We start from the raw sequence: 19,980 nt of genomic DNA on the forward strand, positions 1-19,980 counted from the left end.
CATCTGGACACTGCCATGCCTCAGGCGACTCACCTGACCCTGTGTGAGCCATGACCCCTCACTGAGCTTTAGATTTCTCTCCAGGAAAATGGGAAATAAAGTAATCTCTGTGCACTCTATCACCTCCCCCATTTGGGGGAAGGGAAGAAAATGTGGAATGCACAGATGCCATCTTGGGAGTGCAAACAGCACATCCCCCAGGCTGGCAGGAAGGTGAGTGGGCGGGTGGATGTCATCAGCCATTTGCTCTCACCCAGTGACCTTGACCAACTTCCACCCACTGGGAAGCCAGGAAAGGTATTGTTACATGCCTGTTGCCCAAAGGCCCCAGAGGAGAGGAAAGTGGAGCCCCGAAAGGTATTGGTTGAGTGAAGGAGGCCTTCAGGTGTGCTGAGCAGGAGCCACCAATCACAGAAGGCTCCGGGCTGCCCTGAAAGCAGAGTTGGTGCAACCTTTCCGCTGGTGAACCCTCCCCAGGTGCCCTCAGCGTCTTGCCAATCTGTAAATCTGTTTTAAACCGCTTTCCCAAAGACACGCTTTCAAATTTGGATAGAGAGAGAAAAGGAAAACAATAATGTGTCTTGCCCAAGCCAAGATGAATTTCTCCAGTTCCCTGGATCACTCTCACCAAAGACATCATGAGCCCCCTTACACCAGTCCAGGCACTGTGCTTTCTGAGGGCTGAGAACTGGCACCTGAGCCCACGACGGTCCCCCAAGAGTACAAGTCTCACAAAGTAAAGCATGCCTGAGTCCCACTGTTAAGACATCAAGATCACAGTGCCCCCACCCTGGGCTAGGATAGTGCTCAGACTGTCCCCTGAAGGAGGCTCCGGCAAGATCAAGTGCTTTCTGAGGGGCGGGGTGGGAGGGGAAGGAGAGAGCAGTAGGTGAAGCCAGGAGGAGCATGAAAGGGGGCAAAGGGAGAAAGGAGGTGCCTACCGCAAAGACACTTGCCGTCCACCGTGGCTGGGGTCCTCAGGTTCCATCCTAGCCCATCCTCCAGAAAACACAGTGGCTGGTGTGCCCTTCCTGTGACACTGGCAGCAAGCAAGGAAGCTCTAAACCTATGCGGCCTGACACCCACCATCAGTCCCTTTGAATCTTTGCCAAAACCACAGTTTCTTGTGCACACCCCCCTCCCTTTACGTGAAAACTTAGGAACTGGACTCGCATCTGGGCAGGGTCCCTTGGCTTCTGTGCCATTCTGCTTGCCACCAGAAATGGAGGTGGGAAAATCGTCCTCCCAGATGGGCCATCATAGGACACTTTCCTGTGTCTAGCACTGTGCTAGGGGCTTAGGAGAGGATAGGATCCCATAGCACAGGGAACGTTCCCTGCCCTCAGGGGGCTTACAGTCTACTTTGAAAACACTTAAATAACAATGCAGAGCAGCTTCTAATTAAGCACTTAATTATGTGTTTCTGGCTATAAGGACAACGGGAGATCAAGTGGATTTAGGGATAGTCCATACCTTCCTAAGATCCCCTTCTCTTCCAGAAGACACACCCTCTTCAGCCGGGAATAGTGCAAAGGTATTTTACTGCAGGGTGAGGAAATCTGTATTTCCAGTCTCCAGCTAGTGATTTGACTTTTGAGCAATTCAACTACCCTCTCTGAGCCTCAGTTCCCCCATCTAGAAAATGAGGGGTTGGATCTAGATGATCTACAAACCTATATGGCCCTGAGGCTACATGGAAGAGGTGCGGCATGGGCTGGGCCTGGGAGAAGGAGGCCATTTGAATCCTTGAGTGAAAGAGAAAAGGCGCTCTGGGCTGGAGAACCACAGATGCAACGATTATTTTGGAAAAGTGAGAAGGAGCACCCCCTTGTGAGGAGCAAGCCCAGCAGAGGCCTGACCTTGGTGGGTGCCGTGAAGTGCCGGTAGGTCTTGCCCATGGGAGAAGTAACACACAGCAACCCCTCTTTAGAGGTGACTACGCTGGAGTGGTGGGCAGGCCAGAGAGGAACAAGGGCACAGGAGACCACCAAAGGTGCGGAGATGCGTGCCCAGATGAACCCACGGGGCGTGGCAAATGTAGAAGCCGCCCTTGCACACTGTCAGAAGTCCAAGGCCAGGCGCTCTCTGAAGCACCCGCACAGCACTTGGGGACTCGTGGAGCCCCAGGCTGGACCAGCCCCCAGGAGACCAGGATATGGAGCCAAGGAGCACAGGCCCTGGGGCTCACTTTGGTCTAGTTTTCTTTCCATGGGAAGGCGTCCTCGGAGGAACAGGGGAGTCCTAGGACATGTGTGCTGTAACCAATCACTTGTGTTTTCTGGATGCACAGGCAGGAACAGCTTCCAGAGACTGGAAGGGAAAGTGGGTTTGTAAGAGCCAGGTAGAGAGGCATCCATGAAGGGTAGTTGACTTGAGCCAGTCCTACTGGATCCTTTCCTCCCTAGGACTTAGGCGTGGATGACAGTTTAGGTTGAGAAGCATGTGCGACATTATTCTAGTTGAATTTGTAGGACCGTGAGGGCCAGGGAACATTGCTCAGTGCCAGGGGCTGAAACCCTCTGCAGGGTTTCTCTTTATTCCGTGACCTCAAGACAACATCTATAGGATTAACAAATGGGAGATCTTGACATCCATGTGTCACCTTGGACAAGCCACCTCACATCTCTGGGCCTCAATTTCTATATCCTCAAGATAAGGGGTTGGACTAGTTGGGTCTACCACTGAATGACCCATAACAGATTTGCTCCCAGCTTACCGAGTTCCCCCCACCTTGGAGTTCTGCGGGACAAGTGCAGGGAGCAAGTGACAAGTCTTGAAGAACCTATCCAACTCCACACACTTCTGGATGGAGGCCTTCAGTCAGATATTGGCCTGCCAGGACCTGGAAAGGCAAGCCAACTTTCTTCTAGTTTATGAAATCCTGCCTTCCTATTCCTCCTGCCTTTACACAGCTCCTTCTCCCCACCATTTTCCCCTCCATGCTGGGCACGATTCACACATGCCCTCTGCATTCGTTGGGATGACAGTAGGTGCCGAATGTGTGTGAGGCAGTGTTCTAGGTGCTGTGGGCACAGAATTGAGCCATGTGGACCAGGTCCGTGTTCCCATGGATGCATGGTGTCACCCAGTGTAACCCTGTGGACAGTTGGGAGTTCACAGAGCTAGTGAAGGGAGATAGTCAGATAGCTCAAGCATGACCACATCCCAAACAGGGAACAAGAGTGAAGCTGAAAGAGCCTGACCTGATGCCCTCTGACCATGGCTGGCCCAATTTCACTGACATTTGTCCCAAAGGCCACACCGCCCCTTCCTAAATTTGGGCCTGTAACACATTGGACTTGTACCTCTGTCCAACCCCTCTCACCCAGCTCTAATCCCTCTCCCCTCCACCTTGTATGCCCAAAGCCCAATCTGGCCTCTGGGCTCATCTGTGATTCATGACGGTTTGCCTGCGCATCGGCCTCACAGCAGCCTTGGATTCGGCAGGTGGCTTCCACGTTGTAGAGGAACCAACCGAATGAGTTGAGGGGCCATATCTGAAGAGAGCCCGCAGACAGCGCTGGTTCTCACCTCATCCATGCACCCTTCTATACCACACGCTGCCACATGCCCACTAACTCCTGCTTAGTTCCCATCAGTGCCCACCGTGCTCCCCCTTTGCCTGCTGCTGATCAGGGCACACCATTTCTCCCCTTCCCCAAGCCTGGTGGCCCCGCCCCCCTGCAGAATACGAGTCTTGCTGATGGCCCCATGGTGCCTTCCCCCGGGGGCAGTCTTCTCTCAGCCGACAGGACCCTGCCCTCCCCTGCTGCTGTCCGTCTCCACACGCTCCGTAACACTTGGTTTTGCCTGCTTAGTCACCTGCTTTTATCTCTTTTGTATTACTCAATCATTTTTCACTTGCACAGGCCTCACTGCCACCATGAGACTATAAATTCCTTGAGGGAAGAGCTCACCTCTGCCATATGTTTCCTTTTTACCACCTGTCCCTGTGCTCAGCCCCCTGTGAACTTTCAGTCAATGAGGATGTTTGTGTATGGGACACACCCATGTACACACACACACACACACACACACACACACAGCTGCACGTTCTCACACCCCCATATTCAAGTCATCATCAGCTTCCTTTAACACCCGGAAAGACAGCCGCCTCTGTGAGCACCGTGTCCACAAATGAGTTTTGGCATTCACATCCTCCTTGTCCCAACCAGGTGGGCAGGCAGGACCACTTGTGCCCAGCCTCTCCACCAGCCTGCCCTGCTCCTCCCTGGCTGGATCCTGTAGGGCGACCAGGACAGTGGCCATTCCTTCCGCCAGGCGAATAAGGAAACTGACGCCCAGAACAGTGAGTGGCTTGGTCAACCAAGGGTCCACAGTTAAAAGCAAATTACCTTTCTTCTGACTCCTGGGGCGAGGCTCTTCGCTCCTATCACTCACTCACCCACATTCCTCACCCTCACCCCTCTCTCTCCTCACCCAGACCACCTGGGCCCTGGTGTGGGGACAAAGAAAGAACAAGTCCATCTTGAAGTCCCGAGTGTCCTTGGCCAGCAGCAGCAGCCACCCAAGGCAGCGTCCCCTCACACCCCCTCCCTGGAGAAGGTGATAGCCAAGCACTGTGTAGACACTAAAAGTCCTGCCGAGCTATGGCCTGTGTGGTGCCACACCTCAGCCACCTGGCCCAGAGGTGTCACGAGCCAGCCTCACGGCCTCAAGCTCCTCTCTCGAGTGAGTGGGGGAAATCCCCTCGCTGCCCCACAAGATGACATGCCAAAGCTTGTTCCAGAAGCATGTCCAAGGCGGTGAGCCCAGGATGGTGCCACAGCGCCAGGGGAGCTAACGGGCCACACCAGTCTCGGATGCCACCTCACCGAGGCAGCCTTGGAGGCCTGCAGAGAGACTGCGTCTCTGGGAGGGGTCCTTGGGTTCTGGACCAGGCAGCCATAACCCACTCCCCAGCATCGCAGACACCTGAACTGAGCAGCTCCTGGGTGAGCCACCCACCCATAGAGGTCAGAGAGGAGGAATGGGCTGAGGCTTGCCACACGGTGGGATTTAAGGCTTGCTTGTGGCCTCTAAAGGCCTGAGGGGCACCATGGGTGATTGAAACAGTAGGCACTGTGGGGAAATGTTTGAAAACACAGGCCAAGGGCAGGAATGCAGCAGAACTCCGAGAAGTGTCAACAGTAGGAGGCATTGATGTAGAGGAACTGAGGCTGGGAGAAAATCCACAGGCCTGGTGGCAGTGAGCTAGAAGTACATGGTATATAGGCAAACGTAGAAGGAAGAGTGCCCTCCCTGCAGACCATCCCCAAACACGCACACAGACACACACAAACACACACAGCCCACTGCAAAACAGCCCCTACCCCCTGCCATGACCTCCCATGGTGGTTCACCTGGCCAGGCCCCAGAACCCACCCCACCCCCACCCCCTGCCCCGGGCCCAGCCCCTGAATCACTGTGTGGGCTTGTGTCAGGCAGTGGGGCCCCACCCACCTGGCAGAGCGGGTAGGACTGGGGGCCTGGCGGCAGCCCGGATGAGGCCATCTTGGGCAACTCTCAGACAGGCACCCTGGCTAGGAACTGCCTGCAACCTCCACAGGCCGCAGGCAGCCCTCTTCAGGAAACACGCCCCAGTCAAGCCAAACATCAGTCATCCAAAGCGGTATTGAACAGATCAGCAGGAAACCACAGATAATCCCCAAATTTCACCCAGAGTTCCAGCCAGCCACCACCAGCAAATACTGGAATGGAGCAGCGGAAGCTTAAACTGACAGCTTTGGGCCTCCTCTCTTGCTCCCTTCCCCACCCCCAGCCCCAGCCCCAGCCCCAGGACCAAGGGGGGCATCCTGGGTGATCCATTTCCCCGGGTAATTAGGAATTGCACTTCCACTCTCCAATCCTCCCGAGTGCTCCAGAGGAGCTGGGTGACCGCTCCCCACCTCGGAACCCCCCCCCCCAGCATCCCCACCCTCTCACTCCTGCCAAAGTCAAAGTGGTCCCCTCTGCCCCATGCCTCTCAAGCCAGCAGGATCAGCCACTCAGCAAATATTCTCCAGGAGTAATTGGATGTGATGGAACGAGGGCTTTTCAGCTCCTGAGTGGAAGTCTCTGGATGTCATTTAGTGGCACAAAAAATAAGAGGCCCAGGCCTCCCGCCTACCACCACCAGGACATCATTAATCTCAGCAGAAAGGCATCAGTGCCTCTATCACTGCAGCCAGCCCTGCGAAGAGCCAGACAAATTACAGACCTGAGCCAGGCACACGATGGGGCGGTTATTAGGCTGGCGTTCAATTTTTGTTTTTTCTTCGGGGCCACTGTCCCCTAGGGGGAGAGTCAGGGGTGGGGGACAGGGAAGAGGGTGGCCACTTTGGTTAGATACATCTCACCCGCCTTGGGAGACAGGGCCACTCAGTGCCAGTAGAAGCCCCAGCAGCTCAACTCACAAAACAGCTCAGAGGAGGCCAAGCCCAAGTCTCAGGACCCCGCCCCCTTGTTCTCCAGCCACAGGAGTGGAGGCCTCCCTCCCAGTGGGGGCTTCCCAGCCCCCACTTGCCAGGCTGAGCAGGAAACACTTGAGGGCCCCAGGAGGACCAAATGGCAAGTCAGGTGGGAAATGTCCCTGGGCTACAGGCAGGACACACAGGGAACACTGCCCTGTGCTATTGGGAAGGCCTAAGAGTAGGTCCGCTGAAGAGACGAGGGCGAGGCTAAGGATGGGACCCCATCCGCCAGGAGCTGCAAAGCTGTGCTGCTGGCCAAGAGAAGGCCTGAGAAGGCCTAGCTTGTTACTAGTCCAGGGTTCATTGTCTTCTGTTATAAAACCGTTGAGGACAGGAGCAGGGCCTCCATCCAGTATACCCCCCCATGCCTAGTGGACACCAGGCTGCGGCTCCCAGTTGGGCTGTCAGTCTCCCCTCAGCCCAGAGTTCGCACATTCCAGCAGAGGAGTCGCCCATCGCATGCCCACAAGTCCTCCGAGGGGAAGGGGCTGGCCTAGGAGAATATTTCTCAGTCCCCCACAGACTGGGGAAGCTGGGGGCAGAGAGTGACTACAGGACCTGCCCCAGGGCAATTCCCACACATTCCAGCCATTGCTGCCCCTGGGACTCAGGGGCAGAGGATGAGTAACTGAAAGCTTGGAGCCCCTCTCCCAGGTGTTGAAGACACTGTCTAGGGGAGATCAGGCACACAGTAGTGGCTCCGAAACCTCCCCCACCTCTGCCCCACAGCTTTAGGTAAGCTGACCCAGCACTCACTCCCCTTGGCCCATTTGTGGAACATCTGTAACATCTAACATCCTTCATCGCCAACATCTTCCCTATCAGCCCCAACCAGTGGGTAAGAGATCAGCTTCTAGTTTTTCGGAATGAGAACGGTGTGCCCTACGGTTGCGCAGGGAACAATGGGCACGTCACATGCAGCAGCCCCGCCCTGAGGAGACCCGGCCTGTGTTCCAACCACTGGGTGGTTCAGGAAACAGGCGTCAGACATCCTCCTCCTCTCTCCCTCCTGCCACAGAGCCCTTTGCAGTACGCTCACTACCCCTGCCCTGGACCCAGGAAGAGCCCATCCTGGGTGGCCCCAGGGTCCAAGGGGGGTGGCCTGAGCACAGCCAGCATCACCACCCTCTTCCTGCATGGCAGCAGCTTCTCTGCAGCTCCAGGATCGGAGCAGTGCCATACAGGATGGGACTTTCCTCCAAATGGTGACCACGAAGCCACAGCCTCCAAGCTCCCCATCTCTCTCTACACACACACACACACACACACCCCTGAGGGCCTGACTCACCCCTCTTCCTTCTAGAACTTGCAAAGGGTCAGTTCCTCTTGCCCTTTGTGGCAGGAAACGGGGGCGTGAGGAGTCACAGCCAAACCAGGGGAGGAGGCAGCAGGAGGCTAGCAGCCAGCAGCCTGTACCCACTCTCCTGAGGGACACAGGGCCTGGTTTGAGGAGCTGCCTAAGAACCACAGTGTTGTCGGACATGTGACCGGGAAGGAGCTGTGAGGCTCCCAGGGCACTCCAAGATCAATCAAGAGAAGTCCTCTGAATTAGGGAAGGGCAAGTCTGCAGCAGGGGAGCGAGGTCTCCCTCGGGGTGCAGGGGATTTCTTTCCACCAACTTGCCCTGATCTCGTGATGAGAGTTTCAATTCCCTCCTGACCACCAAGGTTTCTTCCTGCCCTACTCAATGGGGAAGGCCCCCTTGTCCCCATGCCTGCCACACACCAGTTCACCCATGAGCCCTTTTCCTGGCTTGCACATGCATAGACATGCATGCATGTACACGCATACACACCTGCACGCACTTTCCCAGGCTCCCTGGGTGTGAAGGCCACCAGGCCAGTGCCTCCCCACCTCGCCTCCTGGTGGAAGACCCCACAGCACTCAGTTGCCCACCTGTCACCCAGCAGCAGCCTACCCCCAGGAGAGACTCTCCCAGGGCCCAGCATCTCTCCCGAATCCGAGCATGGAGTCACCAGATCGGACCTAAGGGAGCATGAAGAGGCCCTTCCCTCCATCACTGCCCCTAAGAAGCATTCTCACCGGAACCCCATCTTGTGCCCCATCCTCCCATCTGAGCACCGGGGATAAAAATAGTCTCCCCTTATGAGGATTAAGTAAGTGTATGAATATGCGTGGAGTTTCTGGCACATAGGAAGCGCTACATGGATGTGTTATTACTATTATTATTATTTGCATTATCCTTATTATTGTCTTGTTTCTTTGGATTAAAACATTTTGGTTTTCCTTGAAAACCTCTTTGAAATGCAAACATCCCCTGCGGGGTGGTGTGGGGAGGAAAGGATGATAAGTGGAGTAACAGCACATCAAGGGACTTGCTTTCTTCCTTGTTAAAAAAGGGTAGTGGGTGGGGGTACCTGGGTGGCTCAGTCCAGGGTGGCTTAAGTACAACTCTTGACTTTAGCTCAGGTCATGATCTCGTGGTTCATGAGTTTGAGCCCCGCGTCGGGCTCTGTGCTGACAGTGCACAGCCTGCTCCGGATTCTCTCTCTCTCTCTGTCCCTCCCTTGCTCTCGCACTCTCTCTCAAAATAAATAAATAAACTTTAAAAAAAAAAAAAAAGGTAGTGGGTCCAGACAGAGGACCACAGGCGGGTAAATGGGCAGCTCTGTCCAGGCTGCAACCCTCGCCCCTGCGCATTAAAGATTACTCTCCTCCACCTGTCCACTGCCTAGCTCTGCTCCAGGCAAGGTCTTCCTTGAGCACTCCCTCCACTCAGGGAAGGGTGGTCGATTTACCCCTCACACACCAAAAAGAAAAAAATACAGGATGCCCAGTTAAATATGAATTTTAGATAAACAAGGAATGAATTTTTGAGTAAATTCCATGAGTATGTGGGACATACTTACAAATTAGTTGTTGTTTCTCTCAAATTCAGGTTACAGTGGGCATCCTGTGTTGTAGCTCGCAGTCATGCACAGAGGGTGCCTGAGGCCCAGGGTTTGGGAAACAGAGCGTGGGAATATGCTTGTGACCACTTTCCGCAGCTTCTCCCCAGTGCCCCGGGCTGCGCCCTCCTTGCCCTGCTGCTAGGCCTGTCCACACTTGCCCCAGAAGAGGCCCCTCCCCCCCCCACAACCCTGTGCTCTCTCTCCTTGAGGAGCACCTGGGCACCCGCCCGGGGACTTCTTACCCATACTGCAGGATCCAGGTGCTCAGGAGGAGGGAGAGCCCTAGCCATGTGCCCTGCCCCCCAACCTCAGCCACAGCCAGGGATCTGGGGAGGAGGTTGAAAGACTGACGCAGACACTGGGGCCGGTCTCAGCCCCAGCAGCTGGGGTGACCAGGTGTGAAGACAAGAAGCCTTTAAGGCCTCAGTCTTGGGGTGAGGAGAGCCCGCAGAAAAAGAGAGGTGGGTGGAGACAGTGGGTAGCCCACCCAATGGGGCATCTTTCCGCATGTGAGAAGGCAGAGTCATGCCAAATAAAGGGCCCTGGGGAAGGAAACCAGTCCCGATTCACTCCTCATTGTTCCCTGGGGAATAGTCTCTTCCCAGACACTCTGCTAACATCCAGCTAGGAGCCAGAAGCACCCGGGCACTCTGCCCCCCACAGCCCAACGGCCAAGGTCCTTACTTGCTGAGGCCTCCACGTCCTCAGAGCGGCCTCCCTGTCAGGCCTTGCCGCTCCCAGGCCATGGTTCTCTCTCACGGCCTTCCTCTGGTCTGTCTGTCCTTCCAGGCAATTGGAAAATGGACAAATTCCTGAACCGCTTCCACCTGAGTGAACCCGAAGCGAGCACCCAATTCATGACTGAAAATTACCAGGACTCCCCAAATTACCAGCCTCCCGCAGGAGGAAGCAGTGAGCCCACGGACAAACCCAAACAGAGTTAACTGCCGGCCAGACATCAGGCTTTGTGTTGCAGGTGTGTGTGTCCACAGTGCCCATCAGTGATGGTCTGGGCATGGAACCCCTTCTCTCCCAAATTAAAAAAAAAAAAAAAATCATCCAGGGCTTACTGGCTGGATGTGTTGCTTCCTAACCTGTTCTCTTTCAAAAACTAAGAAGAAGAAATCAATCGATGTCCAGCACTAGGAACCTGGGGCTTTGCTGTAAATGTAAGTGTGTGGGGTGCGGGTGGTGCTGGGATATAGATGGATAGGAAGTGGGGGACCCTAGGCCTCACCTGTCACTGAGGCACTGTGTGACCTGGAGCAAATCACCTATCTTCTCTAATCTGCTTCCTCTGTTGTGAAATCGAGGTAGGAAGGAGAGTTGGGGCAGTTGGTTTGTCACCATGGTCCATTCCAACTCTGACAATTCAGCATCATTCATTGAACAGGTATTGGCACCAGGTGGGGATACATATGGGAACAGGGTAGGCAAAACCTAAGGCTTGCTTCATGGAGCTTACAGTCCAGGATGGGAGGGAAAGGTTCATCAGGTGACCACAAGCAAATTACAACAAATGTGCCAAGTGCTATGAGGGCATGAGGGGACCTGCTTTGTGGTGGAGGGGGCATAGTCCAGGCTCAGGTGAGGCCTGTCAGAGGAAGTGGTGTTTAACTTCAGAGCTGAAAAGTGTGGTAGGGGTTAACTGTGAATGGGGACGTGTGCCGGAGACCGTGACAAAGAGAGGGAACACTGCCTCCGAGCTCCCGTGGCTGGCAGGGGCATGCGTGGCATCTTCCAGGCCTGTAGTGTTGCCACCTGGACAGATGGGCAAAGACCATGCCATGCCTCGCAGCCATGCTAAAGTTTTAAAGTGTACTCTCAGAGCAATGGGAAACCACTGAACAATAAAATAAGTAGACTGGAGGGGAAGAATGAGTACAATCTGATTTGTGCTTTCAGAAAACTCTGAAGAAACTCCCTGGTGTCTGCAAGGAAAGGATTTTCGCCCCCTAACTCCCCTGGATGTCCTCTGAAGGTCCCGTGGCTTTCCCACCCAGGGTCCCCTTGGAGGTACCTCTTTCGCTACGGTCTCGTTCCCAGGCTAAACTCAAGTTCCTCGACTCCCCCACCCCCCGGCTCCAGTCCCCTCAGCACCCCCACCCCCTCACTGCGCCTCCACACTCAGTTTCCCTCCAAGAGTTAATAGCCCCCCTCTCCTTGGCCAGAATACAGCAATGTTGGTGATTCTTGTGTGCAAGGTGCCTTGAGATCCCCAGATGAAAGAGGCAGGCTGCAGCTGGACACAGGGCTGTTGCCTTCTTAGAGCCATGCCCCACATTAGCTGGAAGGCAGAGGGGCCCCGGCCAGCCACTCAGCCCAGCTGGGCACATCTTAAGTAGTTGGAGGATTTTAGTGGTGAGGCTCTGAAGGACGAGATGAGGTGGGAGACTGAGGTTGTGAAGGGAACCGGACCATGCTTCCTCCCACCATTGATGGATTTAGCTCCCATCTGGGTGATGGACACTAAAGTCGTGTTCTGTCGAAGGGCCTTCTGATGCCAGCCCAGGCAGTAGGAACTCCCCGTTCTCTTCACCTTGGCAGGCAAGCTTGTCGGCAGCGCTAAAAGGAGAAGCAAAGGGAAGTGTCCATGTGCAGTGTCACAGCAGGCAGCCTCGGAAGGGACACTCTGGGTGTGTGCGTGAACCTCACACTCCTGAGCCCTTCTCCCTGCAGCCCCCACCCCACCAGGCCTGGAGTGTAATTGGCAGCTCCCGTTGGTGCCCAAGGCCAGGATAAATAGCAGGTCAGCTTGCTAGAGCAGCCCCAAGTCGAGACACATCCTCCCCTCTTCTGCTTTTAATTCCTTGTGGCTAGCATGTTTATTTTGGGTGAGGAAAAAAAATCGGATGTTTATCCTTCGAGGAAATTATCGGCTTGCTTTCCTTCCTCCCCCCCCCCCTTCTTTTCTCCTGGTTTTTTGGGCTTTGAGTTCAACTGCAGGAGAGACCCCCACCCTCCTGGCCCCAAAACGTGAAAAAAGAACAAAGCTGGCCCAGGCTCTAGGCTGAAGCCAGCCCTGCCAGATGGCCCCTGAAAGCCACGGAGAAGGAGGTCCAGTGCCAGGAAAGGGAAACCTAGAGGCCAGGGACACCTTGGAAAAGTCACCCTTGACTCAGTTCTCTGCCTCACAAGACTTTGGGCCTCTTCCCCCTTTTCTTTTCACTGCCTCCTCCAGGAAGAAACAAAATGAGCACGTAGATTGCTTCGAGATCTCTAATGAAGCAGTTAAGAAAGATGTAAGGGAGCATTAGTGAGCCCTTTGCAGGGGTAGGAGAGCTGACATTATTATTATCATCATTATTATCAGATAGTGTTTGTTGAGCACTTTCTGCATGCCAGGCACTGTGCCCTAACAAGTGGCATCGCATTTAACGCATTCCTGCCCTGCTTCCCTGCCTTCACGCAGATTCTCTCCTTCCGTTGTCACAACCTAATAATGTAGCTGTTGCTCTTCTCATTTTATAGATGAGGAAACTGACATTCTGGTAAGTTGAGGAACGCACTCCCTGTTCCGTAACTAGTAGCACTGGTGTTAACTTAAGCCTTCTCACGCTAGGTACTCAGAGATAAGCAGTACTCTCATTTTACTCTCTGAGCTACATAAAATAAAGGCCAGACCTTCTATTTTTTTCAGAAGTGAGGTGGGGCAGAAAGAAGGCTGGGAGTTTCAGAAGAATTTAAGGGGAGTCTCACCCAGCATCTTGCCTACCCCCAGCTTCAGCTATTCTAGACCAAGTGTGATTTGTGAGGAGGGCCAGCTCCTAGACGCTCATGGCAACAGCCTGGTCTGCCACCCACCCCCCACCACCACCTGCCCGAGGCAGCTACCCCAACGGTTTACCACCCTCAATGCATTGAATCACCCGTCTCCCCAAGAACCTCACCTGTGTGAAAACTGCTCTCAGGGAAGGGAGAGACATGGAAAAGGAGGGAAAGCCATATGGGAAGACTTCCCGGTGACAACAATGATGATAATGATGGCAGTGGTGGTGGTGGTGGTGGGTCCAGGTTACCGCTGAGAAACCACGGGAGAGAAGGAAAGCCTGGTAGATGCTTTAAGTGGTGTAGTTTAAAACCTTTTCTTACTTAGCAGACCTAAATTCACATAGAATCTCTACCATTGATAGCTCTGGGACCTCAGGGAATTTACTCAACTATTCTGGACCTGTTTCAACTGCAAAAAAAAAAACAAAAACAAAACAAAACAAAAAAACAAAAACAAACAAACAAACAAAAAAAACAGTATAGTGAAAAAACCATGGAAATAAGTGCCTTTCCTAAAGATCTGTTGCAACAGTTAAATGAGATAGCAGGCAAGGCACCCAGGCGCAGTGCTTGGCATGCAGGCTGTTGAGTAAATGCGTGTTTTCCTCTCCTTCCCTGCCTCCACTCCCCTGCTCTGCTCCCCACCTGGGCCAGAGCAAGTAGTGTGGCTTCGGGTAGTGGGAAAGAGCCACCCTCCCCAGATGAGAGTCCTTCCCAAGAGCCCCATCCGAGTCTCAGTGGCCCCAGGGAAAGGGCTGACTGCCAAGGGATCCTCAGGCCCCAGCCCAGCATCCCCCTCCCAAGCTCAGCGAAACATTGGGAGGCTCGGATCAGGGAAGACAGCCCAGTTCCTTAGCAACTAACAAGCATTTCTCTGTAAAGACAAAGACCCTTCACTCAGAATGCTCCTTCCTACCGCGCCCCCCCCCCCACCGCCTCTCCAGGTGTCTGATGCACTTTGCAGGAATGGGGCTAGGGGCTGCCCACCCCCTGCCCAGGTTTAAGGCCTTTTGCCCCACCTTCCTGGCCATCCTGATATTACCTGTAATTATCCCACAGCACCTTTCATCCTGGTGCTAATTAACCTTCCCATTTACCCCCAGGAGCTGCTGGGAGACACGTGAGGCATCCATACACACACACACACACACACACACACACACACACGCCCTCCTGCATATACATATATACACAAATGCCCATATTCCCCCTTCAGAGACCCTTGCTCCATTTTCGAGATTAGGAAACTAAGGTTCTAGAGAGGAGCCAATTCCTTGAGGGTTCCCATTTGCCTTCTGAGTACTCAGAAGGCAAAACAGGAGCTGAATAGTCTGGCTCAGGGAGAGGGGGAGACAGGGTCCCCCTTAGCATCCTGGTGGGAGAGGGACCAGGAAAGAGAAAAGCCTTTGGAAAAGACTTGAAGAAAACTGAGCCAGGACAGAGGTCTCGGCTCAGTGCCACCTTGGGGCCACCAGACACAAGTTGTCATGCTTAACACAAAGAGGACATTTCAAAGGGAAGAAAGGAAATATTTTGATTAAAAAAAGAAAGGAAGAGAAAGAGGCAGAAAAAGAAGGAAATAGAAAAGAAAGGCATGGCCATCTGGTCGGATGTAGGGACCTGATTTTAGTACCATTCACTGCTGTGTGAGCCTGGACAAGTCAGCTGGCCTCTCTGGGCCTCACTTTCCTCATCTATAAAATAGCTTGGGATGGGTGTTTCCTGAGGTCCCCTCTAGCTGAAAATTCTGCAACTCTATGTGCCTATTTTGGGGAATGGTAGAAAAAGCCACGACTACTGTCCCTTTGGCCGGATAGGAGTGGGGATAGGTGAGAGGAAGCCACCAGAACCAGGTAGAACCTTGGGATTGAGAATAAAAAGGAGCCAAATGCATTTGGCTGCAGAAGTCCCTACCAGGAGGGCCAAACTAAAAGGTTTTAGTCTGGGGAGCTAAAGACCTTGGGATTTCAGGAGAAACTGCTCCCAGAAGCAACAACCAGCAACAGAGCTCATCTTCCCCAGATCCAGGCAGGAGGAAGCCCATTCAGAGAGGCTGGTAGAGGGAAGGTGGAGAAGCACACGGCCCTGTGTCTGCACCCAGTGGCCACAGAGCCTCCTGACATGTTCCAAATGAGGGCAGGACACAGAAGCACTTCCTTGATTCCTCACAATCTGGAGTCTGCCCCACTGGCATAAGTTACCTGGGCAGGGAGCAGAGGGTTCAGAGGAAAGAGGCTGAACTTATCAGAAAGGCAGGCACAGCAAGGTGTTGAGTTCCCACTTTCGTTTCCATTCTCTGAAGAAAATGGACAGTGGGCTGGACCCTTCAGGGCCTGGACGGAAGGGCGAACATGAGCAGCACCTTAAAGGAGCCCAGACGCCGTCTACCCACACACCTACACATTCATACACCCTCACCCACACCACTCACTTCACTCCCTCACATGCCCTCATGTCCGCTCATGTGCTTGCACACTCATTCACGCACACACACACACACACACACACACACAGAAACAGCTGGACGTGCACTTTCGAGTCACCATAAAGCAGCAGATCCTTTACAGAAGGCAATGGACGTCAGCCATTCTCCAGCATCGATGGGGGCTCTGTTGTGCGCAAAACAACGGAAGAAACTGAAAAACCTAGCAGGGCCCTGCTCACTGGAAGGTCTCCCTCAGGAGTCCTGTGATTGGGAGACCTAAGGACCTCAGCTCCGGGGGTAGGAAGGCGGGCTAACAAGTAAGAAAGGGAGAGGCACTGGAGCCAGGAAGAAATAGGGCAGCCTGTGGAAGGGAGAGGGGGCTTGAGGAGAGAGGCCTCACAGGGCTGTGAGGGTCCTGAAGTAAAGCGTAAAGGCACTGGGGGAGACAGAAAACTGGCTGGCCCCTAGCCCATGTCCCCCAGGTACACACTCACGTCTGCAGTTCACTACCCTGCCCTCAAACCCTGGCCCACTGATGGACCTTGTGTGCATTTGCCCACAAGGACGCGGGTCACCATTGTCCAGAGCTCTCCTGTCTTCCTCCCCCTGCACCCCAAGAACCAGGCCAGCCCACCCATACATATACAAACGTGCGTGCGCACGCTTACACACACCTCTACTATCCGCATCCTGCACACACATACTGTAAATATACCAGCCCACGCAAAATCACATGGTGTATGCACCCGCTAGACACTCCAGGGTTTCAACTCTGCCAAGCTCTTTCTAGACATCATGCAAGCTGTGTGTACATGTTGTTCAGCCCGGGCAGTTGTGAACATAGGATTCGCATGTACATGCAGTCTCCATATGTGCACACCCACATTGTTCACAACCTATGTACACACCAGCCCACCAGTGACACAGACACAGCACCCTTTGGAGTAGACTTAGGACCAGACAAATGGATTTGGGGCAGTGGCTGTGGACGTCGTGTGTGTGTGTGTGTGTGTGTGAGCGTGCGCGTGTGCACACACGTTTGTGAGGGGTGGGGGGATTGGAGAAGGGTAAGGGGGAGGTTCTGGCAGAGGAGGGAAACCAGGCCTTCCCCTGAAGTCCACAAGGAAGGCACCCAGACACACACCCATCCTCCCAGTGGCCCTACCTCGCCTGCTGCCAGGCCAAGGAAAGGAGAAGCTAAAAGTGGCCGGTCTGAATTACTAAATTGGTCCTCAGCAGAGAAGGGGAAACGCGTCAGTTCCCTGGGGAAGTGGCCGAGCCCAGGGTGGCCACAGGTCCCTGGGCTTCTACTCCAATGGAAAAAAAAAAAAAAAGTTGCTCAAATAGATCTGACGCTTTGTTTTCGAACCCAAAATACCCTGTGGTGGCTGCCGGAAGTGTGACCGCGCGGGAGGGAAGTGGGGCAAAAAGGGAGGGTTAGTTCGAGTTTCCATTGCGGCGACTTTTTCTTTCGTTTGGGGTCTAGAAGAAGCTCTCCCACCAATCTGAGAGACGGTTTGTACAAGAGGGGAGTGCAGCTCTGAGATTCGGGGCTGGGGTACCCACAGCCACAGTCACCCTTGGCCCACTGCCATCTCTTCCCCAGAAGCTGCTGAAAACTACTGCGTCCTCTGGAACTGTCAGAATTTTATCTCTGGCCACCTGGTGGCAGGCAGGAAAGCTGACCCAGGGAAGAGGGACTGATGCTGGGGGCAAGGGACCAAGTGACTTTGCCTTCAGAGACCTGACCTTCTTTAGCAGACTTTGATGTAATTTTTTAAAGCAAAGATTGTACTTATTCAGAATTTTTCAGAAGGCACACAATAAAGTAGCCAGACTACAGCACAGACCCACATGTTCTATATTTCTGACTTTATTATCAGTGGCACTGAAGCTAGCTCCAAAATGCAAGGATGGGGAGAATTACTACATAAAACAGGATCTCAACATGCACTCCTCCTCACTCTCTCCCTTTCTCCTTATTTTTTCTCATATCAGCTACCACCACCTATATGTTTGCTATCGCCCATCCCCACCCTAAACACTCACTAGGCCCCTAGTCTCCCCACAGCAAGGACTTCCCAATGCCTGACACATAGTAGGTGCACAACAGATCCCTGTCAAATGTGGACAGCAATCAGACAGAGGGGCAGAGTCATCAGTTTGTTGCCTCACAGGGACTTGTTAATTCAGAAGCACAGAGGCCTGCTACACCTGTAGCAGGATAAGTGGCGGTAGAGGGGGCTGGGGGGGGGGGGCACATTAGGTAAACAACGCACAATCAGTAGTGGGTGCCTGCCTTTCTGGAACGTTTGGAAGGTGAGAGGGGACGCTCATCGCAGGATCACACAAATAAATGTAAGAAGATATACAGGATTGTGGCAACCTAGAAGTGGAGTTTGGTTATCACCTGGAGGGGGTGTCACAGGGGAGGCTTTCCTGAGTAAGCGGGCGCTGAACTGTCTGTCCCTCGAGGACATCACAGTCTAGGAGAAAACGCAACGCGGTGTGAGAGGTAGGGTAGCGTAGCGACGGGATTGCTTCTGGGAACTCCGAGGCCACGGGCTCCTGGCCCCTGGATACGGAGGATTCCAACTGGTGGCAAGGAGGCCCAGCGGCGCCGCTCTCCGCCAGGGGTGCCTGTGAACCCGGGCCGCAGTTCAGAGGCAGCCGCGCGCGCCCTCGGTCCCTGGGTGCTATTTACCAGCCTTTAATGACGGCAGGGTAATCACCTTAATGAAAAACTCCCTCCGGGCTCGGTGCAGCCAGACTGTGATGAGGAAACCGGGAGGCATTTCGGAGCCGCTGGTGACTCACGCTGAGTGTGCCGTAAGCCGGCCTGCCATTGGGCGCCAGGGACTCCCGGGTCCCCTTCCCGGCTCCGCCCACCACTCCAGGGCCGACCCTGGGCTCATCCTGGGCCTGGGCCGGCTCTCGTGGGCCAAGCCACCAGCACATCTGATTCGCCTGGCCAGGCCCATGGCGGAAACTCCTTTCCCTGCCCCTCCCGGGTCTCCAGCACCCCCTCCTCGTTCATGATCCAGGCTCCCCAGCTGCCTGGGTTTGGGAGGGGGCCACCCTGCGATGTGTTCAAGGCACCCCTGAAGATTCTGGGCTCTGCTGGGCTTTGTATCTAACCAGTTTCAACACCAGTGCCTCAGTTTCCCTGGGCTGAGTAGCCTCAGCTCAAGATGCTCCACACCACCCCCCACCCTGCCCCCGGGTGGCTGGAGTATTAATTACAGTTTGTTCCTGACTTTGAAGATGAAAAATGCCAAGGATCATTACCACTCAATTAACGGGGCTATTACCACTTGAGTTTATGTATGATTAATCCTACCCCGCCCCCAACCTGGGATCCATGTTGCCTTGGACTCCCTAGGCTCCTTCTTTCTCCTGGATTTCACACCTGGAGTTATCCCCCTTTCCTATCTCTGCTCATAGAATCAGGAAAGGGGCCTGAAAGAGTGTCTGGCACATTCATTCTCCCACAAATATGTATGGAGCACTACTATAAGCCAGGTTCCAGCTAGGGATAGAGCAGTGACGGTCACAGACCCAAGCCCTTGCTTTTCTGGACCTTACATTCTAGAAGGTGCCAAACATCTGATGGGATCTAGCATATCCAGGCTCAGTACTGTCTCCCTTCTCTCCCTCTGCGGTTCCTCATCCATCTGCACAACACGCCATAATCAGGCCTGGGCTCGGCACTCTGAGAGACAGAAGTCCTGGAAGGACAATGCTAATGCCTTCTAGTGTCAGAGATGAAAAATAATAAGTTGATAGGAAAATGAGGGAGGGAGAAATCACAGCCCTTGGCACAGAATCCCCCTCCCCTACTCTCCCCTCCTGTCTGCCCCCCTCCTCACTATGGGTCTCAGCCCCTCCTCAGGGCCTTAATTAAGCCCCCCCTCCCAGTTGGGCCTTCCCTTCTTCCTGGACAAGTCCCTTCTATACGCCCAAGGTGGTCCTTGCCCCTCAGAACCCCCTGCCTGTGCCTCCTTTGGGACGCTTAGCAAGATTGCTTGGGCATGCTCACAGAGCCTCACTCCTCATTCACTATAAGCTGCCTGCTCACTGACAGCAGGAGCTCAGTCTCAAGTCTGATTCCCTCCACAAACAGTGCCCAGGAAGTGCTCCCTAGACGTTTGCCTCACTGAAGCAAGAGAGCTAAGTCCCAGGCCTAGGAGCACTCCTGACAAAATGGAATTGTGGTGGACAAGGGGTCGCCCACTGTGCAGGGGCGCTGGGGCAGTAGAAATGAAAGGACCAGGTAGGAAGGGTCAAATGGATCAGACCACTCCTCCAATAGACCATGTTTCAGAATCACCAAGGTGGGCCCTTGAACTGGATCGACAAGTTCTTACAGGAGCCCCCACTGGGGCAGGCCCAAAGACGA

General features: G+C 54.1%; 1 protein-coding gene and 1 long non-coding RNA gene across 6 annotated transcripts in view; one reads left to right on the plus strand and one right to left on the minus strand.

The window, feature by feature from the left end:
* The window catches only part of PEBP4 (phosphatidylethanolamine binding protein 4), a 214,477-nt gene extending 204,004 nt beyond the window's left edge, over window positions 1-10,473 (plus strand). For 4 of the 5 annotated variants that reach the window (XM_015079248.3, XM_053216434.1, XM_053216432.1 and 1 more), the window contains exon 7: window positions 10,175-10,471. In XM_015079248.3, the coding sequence (XP_014934734.2) occupies window positions 10,175-10,329 (155 nt within the window). In that variant the 3' untranslated portion in view covers window positions 10,330-10,471. Of the gene's footprint in view, window positions 1-10,174 lie in introns of all 5 variants that reach the window. The other variant, XM_053216435.1, reaches the window with a different exon arrangement.
* Window positions 1-19,980, minus strand: part of LOC106981118 (uncharacterized) — an 82,748-nt gene that overhangs the window by 17,049 nt on the left and 45,719 nt on the right. The window lies entirely within an intron of this gene.

The sequence above is a fragment of the Acinonyx jubatus genome, chromosome B1 (genome assembly GCF_027475565.1).
Source record: "Acinonyx jubatus isolate Ajub_Pintada_27869175 chromosome B1, VMU_Ajub_asm_v1.0, whole genome shotgun sequence".
NCBI classification, from domain to species: Eukaryota; Metazoa; Chordata; class Mammalia; order Carnivora; family Felidae; genus Acinonyx; species Acinonyx jubatus.